Source organism: Diprion similis, chromosome 14 (genome assembly GCF_021155765.1).
Source record: "Diprion similis isolate iyDipSimi1 chromosome 14, iyDipSimi1.1, whole genome shotgun sequence".
Taxonomy (NCBI): domain Eukaryota; kingdom Metazoa; phylum Arthropoda; class Insecta; order Hymenoptera; family Diprionidae; genus Diprion; species Diprion similis.
In genome coordinates, this window is record NC_060118.1 from 13689486 (window position 1) to 13703030 (window position 13545).

Genomic DNA, 13545 nt, shown 5'->3' on the forward strand with positions numbered 1-13545 from the left:
CTGAATTACACGCTTATTAATAGGTCCAGGCATTTGGAATGGATATAACGAAAGAAGAAGGTGGTCAAATAAAACTAGCTCCTCACGAATCCGCTGCTTCTACACCTCAGTCAAGTATGGAAGAAACGGGCGAGAGTACGCAAGACGAAGGAGCCGGCGAAGATCATCCTCGAGGATCGGTGGATGGAATTACTACCGAATCGGAAGGACCTGTGACATTGGCAGACTTATTAGGGTACATTGATTCGCATTTCGGTTGTCATATCATTCAAGTTTGAAAATATATTTCTTGGGAAAATAGATAGTCATACATCGAATGAACAACAAATAATGAGAATATCCTTCAACAGCGGAGAACAAGCCAGAGCACAAGCAGCTGCCACAGCCGAGGCGGCAGCAGCTCAGCAAGCTGCAATGGCAGCTGTCGAGGCAGAGGCGAAACAAGAAACTGCAGCCGAACCCTCAGCTGGCTCAAGTATCGACCTTTCCGAATACACTCACCGCATTGTGTCTTTCCTTGCCAGAAACTTTTATAATCTGAAATACGTTGCCTTAGTACTGGCCTTCTGTATAAACTTCATGTTACTCTTTTATAAGGTAATTGGTACATTGGTATATGGGCATGGTAATTCATGTGTCTCATCATTTAAGGATTAAAACCACATTTACGACAACAATTTCGATACAAGAATCTTTTGTCAGGTCACTTCACTCGGTGAAGAGGAAAACGGAAGTGGCAGCGGAGATCCGATGGCTGACTTGTTGGCAGAGATTTCGGGCGAGGGTTCATCCGACGGCGATGGTAGCGGCGGGGAAGGGGGAAGTGGTGGCAGTAACGGAAGTTCCGAAGAAGAGGAGGATCCTTTGGAACTTGTTGAAGTATCGGAAGACTTTTACTACATGGCACACGTGATGCGACTTATGGCTGCCATGCACTCTATTGTGTCCCTTGCCATGCTGGTCGCCTATTACCACCTTAAGGTACGGAAAGTTTTTTCTTTTTATCCTCCAAAGAACTTGTTTTCTCCAGCCAGGCAGTCATCTTTGTCAGTAGAAGCTAACCGGAAGCTACGGAATATCTTGGATCCATTTCAGAGTATTAATTTCTCCAAACTAGGTACCCTTAGCTATTTTCAAACGTGAGAAAGAAATTGCTCGGCGGGTTGAGTTCGATGGTCTGTACATAGCAGAAACACCGGAGGAGGATGACATTAAGGCACATTGGGACAAAATGGTGATATCTGCCAAGTCTTTCCCTGTCAATTACTGGGATAAGTTCGTTAAAAAAAAGGTACGACAAAAGTACAGCGAAACGTACGACTTTGATTACATCAGTAATCTACTCGGAATGGAAAAGACCTCCTTCAGCCAACAAGAGGAAGAAGGTTCTGGATTGCTACACTTGTAAGTATAACTTCTGAAACGTAATTTATGTAGGAATAGTTTTTTTTCTTTTCGTTGCAACTTACCTATTTAAATCATCAAATTTCGACTGCTGCTACATAACGCTGGCGTTTTTTCCAGTATTATAAACATCGACTGGCGTTATCAGGTGTGGAAGGCAGGCGTCACGATTACTGACAATGTAAGGGCAATATTGGAAAAAGCGATTACTGTCTTTGCCTTGTATACTTGAGCGTGAAATTTTTGTTTTTCAGGCCTTCCTGTACAGTTTGTGGTATTTTACGTTCTCGATACTAGGAAACTACAACAACTTCTTCTTTGCTGCACATCTGTTGGATGTCGCAGTAGGATTCAAAACACTGAGAACAATTTTGCAGTCAGTAACGCACAACGGAAAACAATTAGTATTGACCGTAATGTTGCTGACAATCATAGTCTACATCTACACAGTCATAGCCTTTAATTTCTTCCGGAAATTTTATATTCAAGAAGAGGATGATGAAGTTGATAAAAAATGTCACGATATGTTAACGGTATGAATCATTCTTCTCCAATTTTTTTACAACAAATTACGTATTTATTATATATTTATATCGAGCTACTTTACATAAACTCATTACATTTTTTTGCAATATGTGTTTCTAGTGCTTTGTATTCCATCTGTACAAAGGAGTGAGAGCCGGTGGCGGTATTGGTGATGAAATTGGTGAACCCGATGGCGATGACTACGAAGTCTATCGTATAATGTTCGATATCACATTCTTCTTCTTTGTCATTGTCATTCTGCTTGCTATTATTCAAGGTACGTGATGTTGTTATCTGAATTTCGTATCTCAACCTCAGAGAATTTCTCCAAGAATGATTATTTGATCCTTGGTTATACTTTGGTATTAAGGTTTGATTATCGACGCCTTTGGAGAGTTGCGTGATCAGCTTGAAAGTGTGAAAGATAATATGGAAAGCAACTGTTTTATATGTGGTTTGGGAAAAGAGTACTTCGATACAGTGCCTCATGGTTTTGATACACACGTCCAGCAGGAACATAATTTAGCAAATTACATGTGAGTAATTGAATATCATTTTGAAAGCTCTACTCCGCACGATATCAATTAAATAAATTAGCATGGATTGACTTGACTTGTTGTTCTAAATACATTTACGTTCATGTTTCAGGTTTTTTCTCATGCATCTGATTAATAAACCGGATACAGAATACACTGGTCAAGAGACATACGTTTGGAATATGTATCAACAAAGGTGTTGGGATTTCTTCCCAGTGGGTGATTGCTTCCGAAAGCAGAACGAGGCTGTTGAGGAAGAAGCCAAAAAGAAATGAAGTTAATGGTTTCACGTTGCAGTCAATAATATCTGTTAAGTCCTATTTCGATCTTACATCTTGTTCACTATAGGTGGTGAAGCGAGACGAATTTTTTTTCGAATCCTAGACTTAAAGAATTACTACGAGTTATAAAATTTCGAAAATTTCATGCGGTGCCGTGAAGAATATTCAAATAGTTAATGAAAAAATTGATATTTAAAATATCCATTACTTCTTTGAAATGCAGCTTCTAATAATCGCTACGTTTTCAATTTCATGATTGAAAGGAGCTGATATGAATTTTGAAACGTCAAGCTTTTTGACATGTATTATAATTTACCTTGGACTACTGGAATTCGAACGATACACATATTTTTATAAGCCTTTATAATACTAAACGAGAGATATAATTCGGTAGTAACTTTAGTGCAGCGAAGCTCTCATAACTTAGATTCACTCGTTATAAAAGTCCTATCGTACATTTATTAATCATTAGACGAAATCAAATAATTAATATTAAATATCGAAAGCACAAAGATCTAGTTACATATTAGTGGTTGATAGATTATTATTGATACTTTTTATGGTTCACTGGCGAAATGATTCGGTCGTTATTCTCCGTGTATGGATACATCTCTAAAGGCCGACGGCATTGTTGATTTATTCTTATAGGATAAAATGTTGCCGATTTTGGAAACGTTACTGGTTACATCAGTTACACTATACATTGTACTAATAAAAAATACATAACGCATTGTACGCTGCAGTGTAAACATTTTTGAAAATATGTTATTATTGACGACTGAGCTGATATAATGTTAAATTAAATATGTGTCGATATATTGTAAATAAAGATTTTTCAGCGGCGTTACCAAAAAACTTCGAATCGTTAAAGTTTTACATTATTTTCTTATATGCTATTAACCGCAGAGTATCTTGAAGTGATATCACAACTGCTATTAAAGCCAAAATAAAGGATATAAACGAAGCGGGAAATTCTGAGACAGGGGGAATTGATAAGGAAAAGCTACGTAACATATTATTCACCGTATTTTCAGTTGAAGCCATTGTTTTCGGATAAAGCAATCGGTTGGAACAAATAGGTTTAGTCAACAGGACGGCTGCTAATCAACAGGTTGACCACAACGCGTCTATATCGAGGGCTATTCACTCAGACTTTCAGTCCACAAATGATATCGTGACTTCTAGTTATTTTTAGTCATTTTGTATGATTTCAGGTGATTTTAGATGATTTCACGGGGTTTCAAATTGATTTCACCTAAATTCATGAGGTTTCTGGTTATTTAAAAATGACTCGGTTATGACTATGGTGATTTTCGTATAATTTCGTCATGTAGACAATGAATTCCACCTGAATTCACGTATAATAAATGTGATTCAAATAGATCTGACGAGATTTCACGCAATTCCACATCCTTGATTTTTTACGGTTTGCTGCGCATCCGTAATATTTCGTTTGGAATTAATTTCACATCCAATACGATGGGAGGGCGAAAATGTAAATAGATCAGAAAATAGATGTCCAATATATAATTTTCAAAGTCTAGAAAACCCGTCATAGAATTTGAAAACGCTTCAAGTCGAAATCATATCATATATCACGTGTCTAATGGTGTAAGGACGTGTGCGCCATTATACGACCTTTTACCACCAAAAATAGCGGATTATGACATGAATGTAACCTAGGACAGCGAATACTTGATTATATTATGTGGAACTTTCCATTATAGGTGTAACTATGACAGAAATAAATTAGTCCCCTTTCCTGTCAGTAATCATATTGTTAAGGAACCCGTGCGTACAAGAACTAATAATCAACAAATACATCAGGGTCGTGTGGTGATTTCTGACCACAAGCGTTGACTGAACATGCATATCTTATGTTTGTGATATTATTTTGGATATATGTCTGTATCGCACAAGGATATCTAGACCGCAGCGAACCTAGCGGATTAGCCCCACCAGGCGAGTTTCAATCCAGACATATATAAATAGGTCTCGCTGAATGCTGCGATTACCACATGTGATTATTTTACTACAGTTCACCAGTCGAGTCGCAGGTGTCGCATGCACCGAAAGGCCACTGGCCGCGAAAATTTAAAGCGTATTACTGAATGGTTAGTATTTCAATCCACGCAAAAGTTAGACTGTCATTAAAACAAAAATTTAAATATCGGAGTATCTGAAATCGTTATAAATAGAGCTTAATACACACGTTCTAATGTACTCGAACTATACAAAGGAGACTTCACAGTAACTGGCTGAAAAAATAAGGTAGTATTTTTAATAAGTAATAATTACCTTTAATTTATTTATTTATTTATTTCAGAAAAATAATTACAGATATTAACTGTATATAAAAACTTAAAACTAAATTTTACAATTGTATATGTAATGGGTAAGTGATTGAATTGTATATTAATAATATTATATATATATATATATATATATATATATATATATATATATATATATATATATATATATATATGTGTTCTTATGTCAAATAAAATTCAGGCAATTAATGAAAATATTATCGAAAGGGAGAATATTATACCTGTAAATGAGGGGGATTGAGCTTACTAATGATTTCTTTTGAATTTGTCTCTGAAATCTCATTCATTATTTTTTGTAATTCTACAACTTTTGATTTTATTGTTTCCAGCTTACGTTTATTTCGTCTGGATGCTTGCATCTGCACACGATGTGTTTCTCTGATTATCTCTATGTTCTTTTTGCGTGAGGGAGATAGGACAATGTGTACTTTTCTCAGTTTGTGTTTACGATCTAAGTGCTGGCGCAATATTGTATCCAATGATCTGCACTTGAGACAAATCATGGATTGTTTTGTAATAAAACTACACGCATTATGTCTCCATCTATCAGTAGTTACATCTCGATATGCACACTTAGGGTGGACATTCTTGTACGTTTTAATTAAAGGGCCTCCTTCACATACTGTAGCACTGCACATGTTTTCAAAGGCACTCAGAACTTCTGGTAAAGTTGTAACAGCCGTTTCAATGACTTCTTTGTTGAAAACGAAAAGTTTCAGAACTAATTGTGCGTTCAGGGTGATCTACAAATTAAGACATATTTGATATCGCATAGTATTACTTCATCAATTATAACACATTCTATCATTTGTATTTCATGTTTTGCGTGAATTTTAATTATTTCCTCCATACATATTTTTATCATTTACCTGCTTCAAGTAAGTTGGTATTTCGTTAGAGTCTCTGCATTTTTGAACTTGTGATATTATTATGCGCTTAATTGGATCCACATTCATGTGTATGCCCCATGATGAATCTGGCAGCTTCAGTTTAACAGCTCCGTTATAGATGTCATCAAAAACAGTGGGATTTTCTTTTAATCCTTGTGATTTCAACTCGACCGATTCATTCTCTGTCTTATTATATTGAATAATGTTCTGAGCTTCAGAGGAAGACTCTCTGAGTGCAGATTTATTTTCCGTCACATTGTTTTCATCTAGAAAATTATGAAAAATAGGTTAATGGAAATTGGAATAATATAAAGTAAAAAGGGTGGTGAACAATAACATACATGCTCTTTTATCTGGGTCGACCGTTGGTATAGACATGTCAAAATTTTCAGAAACCGATTCCAAACAGGGAGCAGAGGCGAATGGAACTGCTCCATTTTGCAGACGTTTCTTATTCAACTTTCTCTGAATACGTAAAATCTTTAAGTGTGTAAAATTTTGAAACAGATTGACAAACATAGACTAAAATATATTTGAATCGTTTAGGTATATATATTGTTTATACCTGAAATATTATTTTTCGGTGTGGATCTCGTAGCACTTTTTCGCTGATAATATCATCAGTGAGAAAGTGATTTTCACATACAAAATGATGTTTTTTTAAATCGATGTTGAATTCCTTCAGAGCACAAGACCACTTTCTGAATAAATGGTCGACTTTGGGAACGCCAAACAACGATATTGCTGATTCAGAATGCCGATATCCATGCTGGCAGTCGGGTACACAACAGCGCTTTCCCATTTTCTTATAGGCATATATTGCAACGACGGGATGATTGTGACCAAATAGGCACAAAATAAAGATACGGGAAAAATGTGTTTTCGCAGCCTCTTATTTTTGTACCGTGTTACCAATAGCACTCGTATTATCCAAACGACGCCATTATTGTTTACATAGCGACTTTCGTCACGTGAGACGCCTGGCGCAAAGCCAGGGCACCTTATCGTGCGTTCCGAAATTACCTGGCAGCGCTAAAAATTCCCTAGGACAGAGCGGAGCTATTCACGAACATAGATTGTTGACATGCATAGATTGTTGGCAGCACTGGTAGCTAATGTCGGAACGCAGCTTCGATCCTTGGACTCGATACGAATCTCGACGGCTCTCGGAAGCGATTATAACGCGACATTACTCGACAAATCGCAGGGTCGATACAGAACCGTCACGACGCCATGTTGTATTGTAGCTGGTATGGTGCGGGGTGTACGTGTTGTTTCGTTATTTTCGAATAACCTTCTTTAATTATTTAATTTATCTGACGATATCGCCAAGTTTTTTTTGTCATGTGACCACGAACCGTTCTCCTGTGTTGATACAATGTATATTTCGCACCCTTACACGCAATAACTGTTCGGAAAGAAACGTACAAATCACGGACTCGTATTCATTCGACTGATAATATTTTTGACTGCTAAAAAATATTGTTTACAAGTGTCTCGCCTCACCTCGTGGCCAAGCCTATTTACACACTATATCATAGTAAATTTAAGTAATTTTCCCTTGCAGAAAAGTAACCCGGATACGTTCTATAACGGGTGCTGAATGTTTTTTCGTTCTACGAGTCTTTGTTCCTTTTTATAACCTGACAACCTCGAACCAAAGCCTCTGTCCTTTTCTGAACATGTTATTGTACTTTTGACAGAATCCTAGAGGTAAGATTTCCAATGAAGCACGCATTAAACTTATTCTCATATTTTAATCTAAGTTTGTTATATATTCTTTTTCAAATTGTCCAAACGATTTATGTATTCTCTTATGTCTAATATCATTATTAGTCATCTATTAATAATCCTTGTGCACAGATTATATCTGTATATTGTACCGGAATTTCACCTGATTGAAGTTTCATCCATTAAACTATTAAAATTGACCTGATAGTCAATCACTCCAGTCAATCGATACACTTGCCTCTTACTTTCATTTGCAATCTTCTTCTCAGAAAGAATCGCACAGTCAAGCACCACGATGTGGTCGTCACAAGGCAGTCACTCTGCGACGGGTGGTGGTTCTACAGCACAGAATCTTCGCACTTTGGGTATGACATCCGCCATTACCTTAGCGGGACCAAAACCCAGCGATCACCTGAGGACTAACGAACTTCAAGAAGCTCTCAAGCCTTACAACGTATTTGAATCTGACAAGGAGCTTAATCACAGAATGGAAATCCTGAGGTTGATTATTGCTAGACCTTAATTTTCAGTAAAGTTAAAATTACCTTTGTCGGATTGGTTTATTTAACGCAAATTTCTAATATTAAAAAACTTTTCTCAACGTTAATCTCTGATTTTGTATTTACTTGTATTCTTTCCGTATTTATTATCTAGCAAACTGAACAGCTTAGTCAAGCAATGGATAAGAGATACGAGTGTGGCTAGAAACATGCCTCCAAATGTTGCCGAACAAGTTGGTGGTAAAATTTACACGTTTGGATCATATAGATTAGGTGTTCATCACAAAGGTGCTGATATAGATGCACTCTGTGTGGTCCCTCGGCATATACATAGGTCGGATTACTTCACATCCTTTTTTGAATTGCTCAAACAGCAAGCAGAGGTTTCAGATTTAAGGGTAAGCCAGAAGTTTGTGAAAGAAGTCTTGATTTAAACTCAAACATCTATAGTTATAACAACTTTTTATCACTTTATAATGCACTCATTTTTAGGCAGTAGAGGAAGCTTTTGTACCCGTTATAAAAATGAAGTTCGATGGTATAGAAATTGATATGCTGTTTGCCAGACTAGCGCTGAAGGAAATCCCTGACACAATGGTAAGCTTTGGGCTGCATGTCTGAAAATTTCAAAACTTTTGAAACAATTACTGTAATTACTGGAATTTTTAGGATCTCAGAGACGATATGCTGTTGAAGAATCTTGATCAAAAATGCGTACGAAGTTTGAACGGGTGTCGAGTGACAGATGAAATATTGCGTTTGGTACCTAATATTGACAATTTTCGACTTGCACTTAGGGCAATAAAACTTTGGGCTAAAAGTAAGATATTTGAAATGATATATATTTTATTGAATAATACGTTGTTGAAGTCATCTGTGACTTGATTTTTACAATAAATACGTTTTTCAGAACACGGAATATACAGCAACGTTTTAGGCTACCTTGGTGGTGTTTCTTGGGCAATGCTCGTCGCTCGAACTTGCCAATTGTATCCAAATGCAGTTGCTGCTACGCTCGTGCATAAGTTTTTCCTTGTATTCTCGCAATGGAAATGGCCACAACCCGTCCTTCTGAAACAGCCGGACAACGTCAATTTAAGCTTTCCAGTTTGGGATCCAAGAGTAAGTAAAGTTCGACTAATAGGTTCAGTCGTATTTTACGTCACAGATAGTGACGTTATATTTGAAATAAATTCGTACTCAAAAATGTTGGATCTGCTATTTACTTGAGTGTAGCAAGATGCGAATCCAATATTTACAGCATGATATTGTCAATTTGGAAAATCTCAAAATAATCAAGTTGACAAACTGAGTTTTAGTGTGATACACAGTAGATAATATTAGGTTTAATAACAAATTTTACTTCCCTAAGTCCCCAGCTTAAATTTGTTTGTCTGTGTTCAGGTTAATATTTCGGATAGATATCATTTAATGCCCATCATCACCCCAGCATATCCACAGCAAAATTCAACGTTCAACGTCTCCGTATCAACACGAACAATTATGCAAGAAGAATTTAAGTCAGGTTTGGCCATAACAGACGAAATTATGAATGGAACGGCTACATGGGATAAATTGTTTGAACCCCCAAATTTTTTTGGCAAGTACAGACACTATATTGTGCTGTTGACAAGCAGTTTGACGCCCGAAGATCAGCTTGAATGGTGTGGATTAGTTGAATCAAAAATACGACATTTAATAGGTAATATGCTGTATAAATTAAACAATACACACTTGAAATCCCATCATTTTTATTCCATCATGCTTTCCTTTCCTGCATACTATTTATTCTCGAAACTTGTGGATGAATACACTAATAATCCTCGGATGCCGAAATGGCGAAATTCTAACTCTGTTACACAGGTATCTTGGAGCGGAACCCACACATCACCCTGGCCCATGTCAATCCTGAAGTATTCCCGCCATTGGAGCCCGTTACCGACAGGCAATGTTCCATGTGGTTTATAGGTTTGATATTTGCTAAAAGTGAGAACCTGAAGGTTGATCTGACCTACGATATAAAGTCCTTCGCCGATTCAGGTATAGATATATTTTTTCTGGTTGAGATATTTTACATTGGTGTCTGTTTACATTGAAATGAATTATTTTTTCAAAACTTATTGCAGTCGAGAGACAAGCAGAACAAATTAACATGTTGAAGGAAGGAATGTGGATTGAAGCAAAGCCTGTCAAGCGCAAGGAACTCCACACTTATATTTCTCCCAGTCTAGTAAAGCGCGAGCGTAAGGTACATAATGAAATGCTCGTTTTCACATTTTATAAACAATCCAGAATCAATATTAATGTGACGTAATTTACGTTTTAACAGGTATCTGCATCCACCCCAATTACTCACATTAACGGAAGGTCTGGCGGGAATGGAGGAGGAACAGTTTCGCCAAGTGGAGGGACAGATATCTCTCCCAAAAAAAGACGATCCGACAGTATGGATTCGTATGGAAAAAAACTGAAGGTTCACGACCCAGAGCATCAAATTACACAAGTGAGTTGAATAGAGTGAAATAGAGTGATGTGTGTTCATTCGTTAGAGTCCATAATTAGGAATCAAATATCGTTTTATAATTTTTTCTTAGGGGGAAGACGGTTCATTGGTAGTTGTTCAGTCATGCGGTGAGGACAGTAACTCTGGATTCAGCTTGGATGAATATAAAGACAATACGACAGCCGCAAAGGATGTAAGAAATTGAAGGATAACATTATTCTTTTAAGGGTAGTTTTGAAAATTTCACATATTTTTCACTTGTTTTTTTTTCTCCTATGAAGTAACACAAACAAAATAGAGAAATACAATCGCTTGTATCATCTCCCTGCAATGACAAGGTAACAGATCAAGTATAAAATGTAGAGGCATTAGTTGTTTCATATTTGATGTTCAATTTACTGAAAGTTTAGTGTTTAAAATTGGTTCAAGATCAGTTTCGCAGTCAATTAATGATTGGAGGTATGATGTGTTGTGAGTGGATATTTGTGCACTTTATATTTCAGGAAGGGCCGACAGGTGGTGCAGCAGTTGTCCAAGAGGGATTTGTGTGCACTTGACCGTTGCACGGTTGTTATCATCCGCCGATCCGACGATGGTCCTCAGGATCGTCTAGAATGTAAGCACTCCTCACAAGATCCACTGCCCATGTTATGTAAGTCCTCTGTTTCGTAAAAGAAAACGCCGGTTACTGGAGAAGGAAGGCCCTCAAACAAATTATTATTACTACACTTCAATTTATTACCAAAATAGTGATATTGAACGTAGATATATAAATTCTACGTGAAAATGGTAAAACACAAATGACGGTTACTGTTACTTACGGACGTGTTATAATGTTTCCCCCTTACATCTTATTTCTCTCCTATAGTCTTCTACCTTGTCCATGTTCATTTTTCTTAAAACTTTTTTCTCTCACTTTTTCTCAGACTATTCTGAATATACTTGTTCGCCATGAACGGGTGACAACGGTTATTTATTTATGACTTCATGGTGAATCACAAATCAGGCTTTTTAGCTGAAAAAATATATATTTAAGATTAAACGAATTCCTTGGCATATGTCAGTGTGTCGGATTACCGGTGCTAATTATGAATACTGTCACGAAAGACTCTTCGACGGCAAATAATTTGCCAGGGGGTAAACAACTGCCGTTTGTAAAATCGGGTTGTTCAATCACGATTATCTGTTAAATTGGCCATCTGGTTCAATGACTGCTCTTCATTGTTGAATATTTTGATCGGTTATTCATTCGATTTTAATTCATCAAGATAATTTTAGCATTAGAAGTAGAGCACGGATTTAGTGGTACAGAATTGCACCATCAGTTATAGATTGGTGCCTTTCTTCCAGGCAATTCACTACCTGTTGATATGCAATTCGATACTAAGATACAGAAGAAAGAACTGTGCATCGTAGAAACGTGTTTTAAAAAATGTATGATGTGCGATTGGTCAGGTGTTATGAGAATGAGTTTCAGTTAATTTTTACAGAATCATACAATCCTGTAGCACGGTGCTCGCGGGGTGAATTTATTTCTCCAAGTAACAGTTCAGGGCAGTTTTCTTTTAACGATCGATATCCTTATTTCTCGTTTTCTATATTTAGTTGCTTCGGCATTATTTATCGATCTCCAGTACTTTCTTTCAACCAGTAACAATATACATTTCTTTTGGTGTTATGTATAGACTGCTTGATGAACGAAGTTTAGTTACTCGTATTAACGTGCCACGAATATATCTCTGTGTAGCGGAGATACGCACGTTTGTGTAAATACATGTCTATACTATCGAAATAAAAATTATCCGTTGAGCTGCAGAAGTTATTGAGTATTTATTTATATTAAACTCGTCGTTAGACAGGCTCGACAAATATGTTTTCTAGCCCCTAAAATTTTTTTTTTTTTCATACAATCGTCTTCTGTGAAAAATAGTCTTAGAACACATCTTACTCCCCGAGTGCCGTGAAACTTCCTATGGTGGGATCAGATGTTATTTTATCACTTTACACCGGTATTTCATCTCAAATTTACATCGATCATTTCATTTCCCACTCTCTTCGAGCATCATTAATCTAAGTACGTGTACTTGTGTCCGTGATTAGGACTAGTTTAACAATGTTGAGCTTCCTACTTGTTTACGCTAGTCACTTGCGAATACAGTGTATGTCAGTCAAAAATGACACGTGTGCCGGCTTAGCAGCCATTTCAAAAGACATTTCAATTACTGCCCATGCTGTTGTTAAACTGTAAAATGAAATAGATTTAGTTTTTTTTTCAATTTAAGCTCGATCAAAATATTTCATACAGTTTACGCGAATATTTCTATTCATTTTTCTCGTCAGAGACTTTGGTATGAACGAAATAAAGGTTTGATTAACCGGAAAAATCGAGTCGAATTTTGAAAGATAATAATTTTTTTTTGTGGATTATTTTGAAAGTCAAACAATGTTGTTTACATTACTATTTCTTTTCCCGTAAATCGCATCACCACGCGACAAGCGGTACATCTAATAATAAGTGCAATACGTTCTTTTTCTACACACGTTAATGAAGACGGACTCCTTAGGCAAATAAAAGTCGAACATATTTGAACAGTGAAAATGATTAGAAATGATACTACAAAATTTTTCACTGTCATAGTTCAACTGAATGGAATCGAACTTCATACTCAATTAACTGTTGCGAGTAAATCTCTTCGAGTTAATTAAATAGTAGGTATTTAGATAGAAATCTTGCTAAAGGGAGGAACTAGTAGCTGTTATTATTATTACGTCGTTTTTATTTATTTTCTCCTTATTTACTTGAGTTAGGGTATCATCTAATGGGTGTCCTTGCTTTCATCAA

At 36.5% G+C, this 13545-nt stretch overlaps 3 protein-coding genes across 21 annotated transcripts in view; 2 read left to right on the forward strand and 1 right to left on the reverse strand.

Annotated features, from left to right (window-relative positions):
* Window positions 1-2763, forward strand: part of LOC124414881 (ryanodine receptor) — a 31410-nt gene extending 28647 nt beyond the window's left edge. For all 18 annotated transcript variants that reach the window (XM_046896015.1, XM_046896011.1, XM_046896007.1 and 15 more), the window contains 9 exons: window positions 24-235; window positions 351-597; window positions 703-981; window positions 1118-1404; window positions 1525-1585; window positions 1659-1937; window positions 2050-2206; window positions 2300-2465; window positions 2578-2763. In XM_046896015.1, coding sequence (XP_046751971.1) covers window positions 24-235; window positions 351-597; window positions 703-981; window positions 1118-1404; window positions 1525-1585; window positions 1659-1937; window positions 2050-2206; window positions 2300-2465; window positions 2578-2740 — 1851 coding nt within the window. In that variant the 3' untranslated portion in view covers window positions 2741-2763. The remainder of the gene's footprint in view (window positions 1-23; window positions 236-350; window positions 598-702; window positions 982-1117; window positions 1405-1524; window positions 1586-1658; window positions 1938-2049; window positions 2207-2299; window positions 2466-2577) is intronic.
* A 2528-nt stretch (window positions 2764-5291) lies between these two features.
* Window positions 5292-6802, reverse strand: LOC124414720. Of its 2 annotated transcripts, none has more exons than XM_046895753.1 (4): window positions 6535-6802; window positions 6311-6434; window positions 5949-6235; window positions 5292-5822 (listed from the first exon to the last, which is right to left on the reverse strand). In XM_046895753.1, exons 1-4 carry the CDS (start codon window positions 6769-6771, stop codon window positions 5295-5297), a joined length of 1176 nt encoding a protein of 391 aa, XP_046751709.1. In that variant the 5' UTR covers window positions 6772-6802; the 3' UTR covers window positions 5292-5294. The 2 variants fall into 2 exon arrangements, with proteins under 2 accessions (XP_046751709.1, XP_046751708.1); XM_046895752.1 differs by having other exon boundaries at window positions 6311-6449.
* Window positions 6803-7204: 402 nt separating this feature from the next.
* On the forward strand, window positions 7205-12521 carry LOC124414643 (poly(A) polymerase type 3). Its single transcript, XM_046895645.1, has 12 exons — window positions 7205-7682; window positions 7970-8201; window positions 8355-8598; window positions 8693-8797; window positions 8870-9020; window positions 9111-9322; window positions 9605-9902; window positions 10064-10240; window positions 10327-10448; window positions 10530-10703; window positions 10795-10896; window positions 11207-12521. Exons 2-12 carry the CDS (start codon window positions 7996-7998, stop codon window positions 11258-11260), a joined length of 1845 nt encoding a protein of 614 aa, XP_046751601.1. The 5' UTR covers window positions 7205-7682; window positions 7970-7995; the 3' UTR covers window positions 11261-12521.
* The last annotated feature ends 1024 nt before the right edge of the window (window positions 12522-13545 follow it).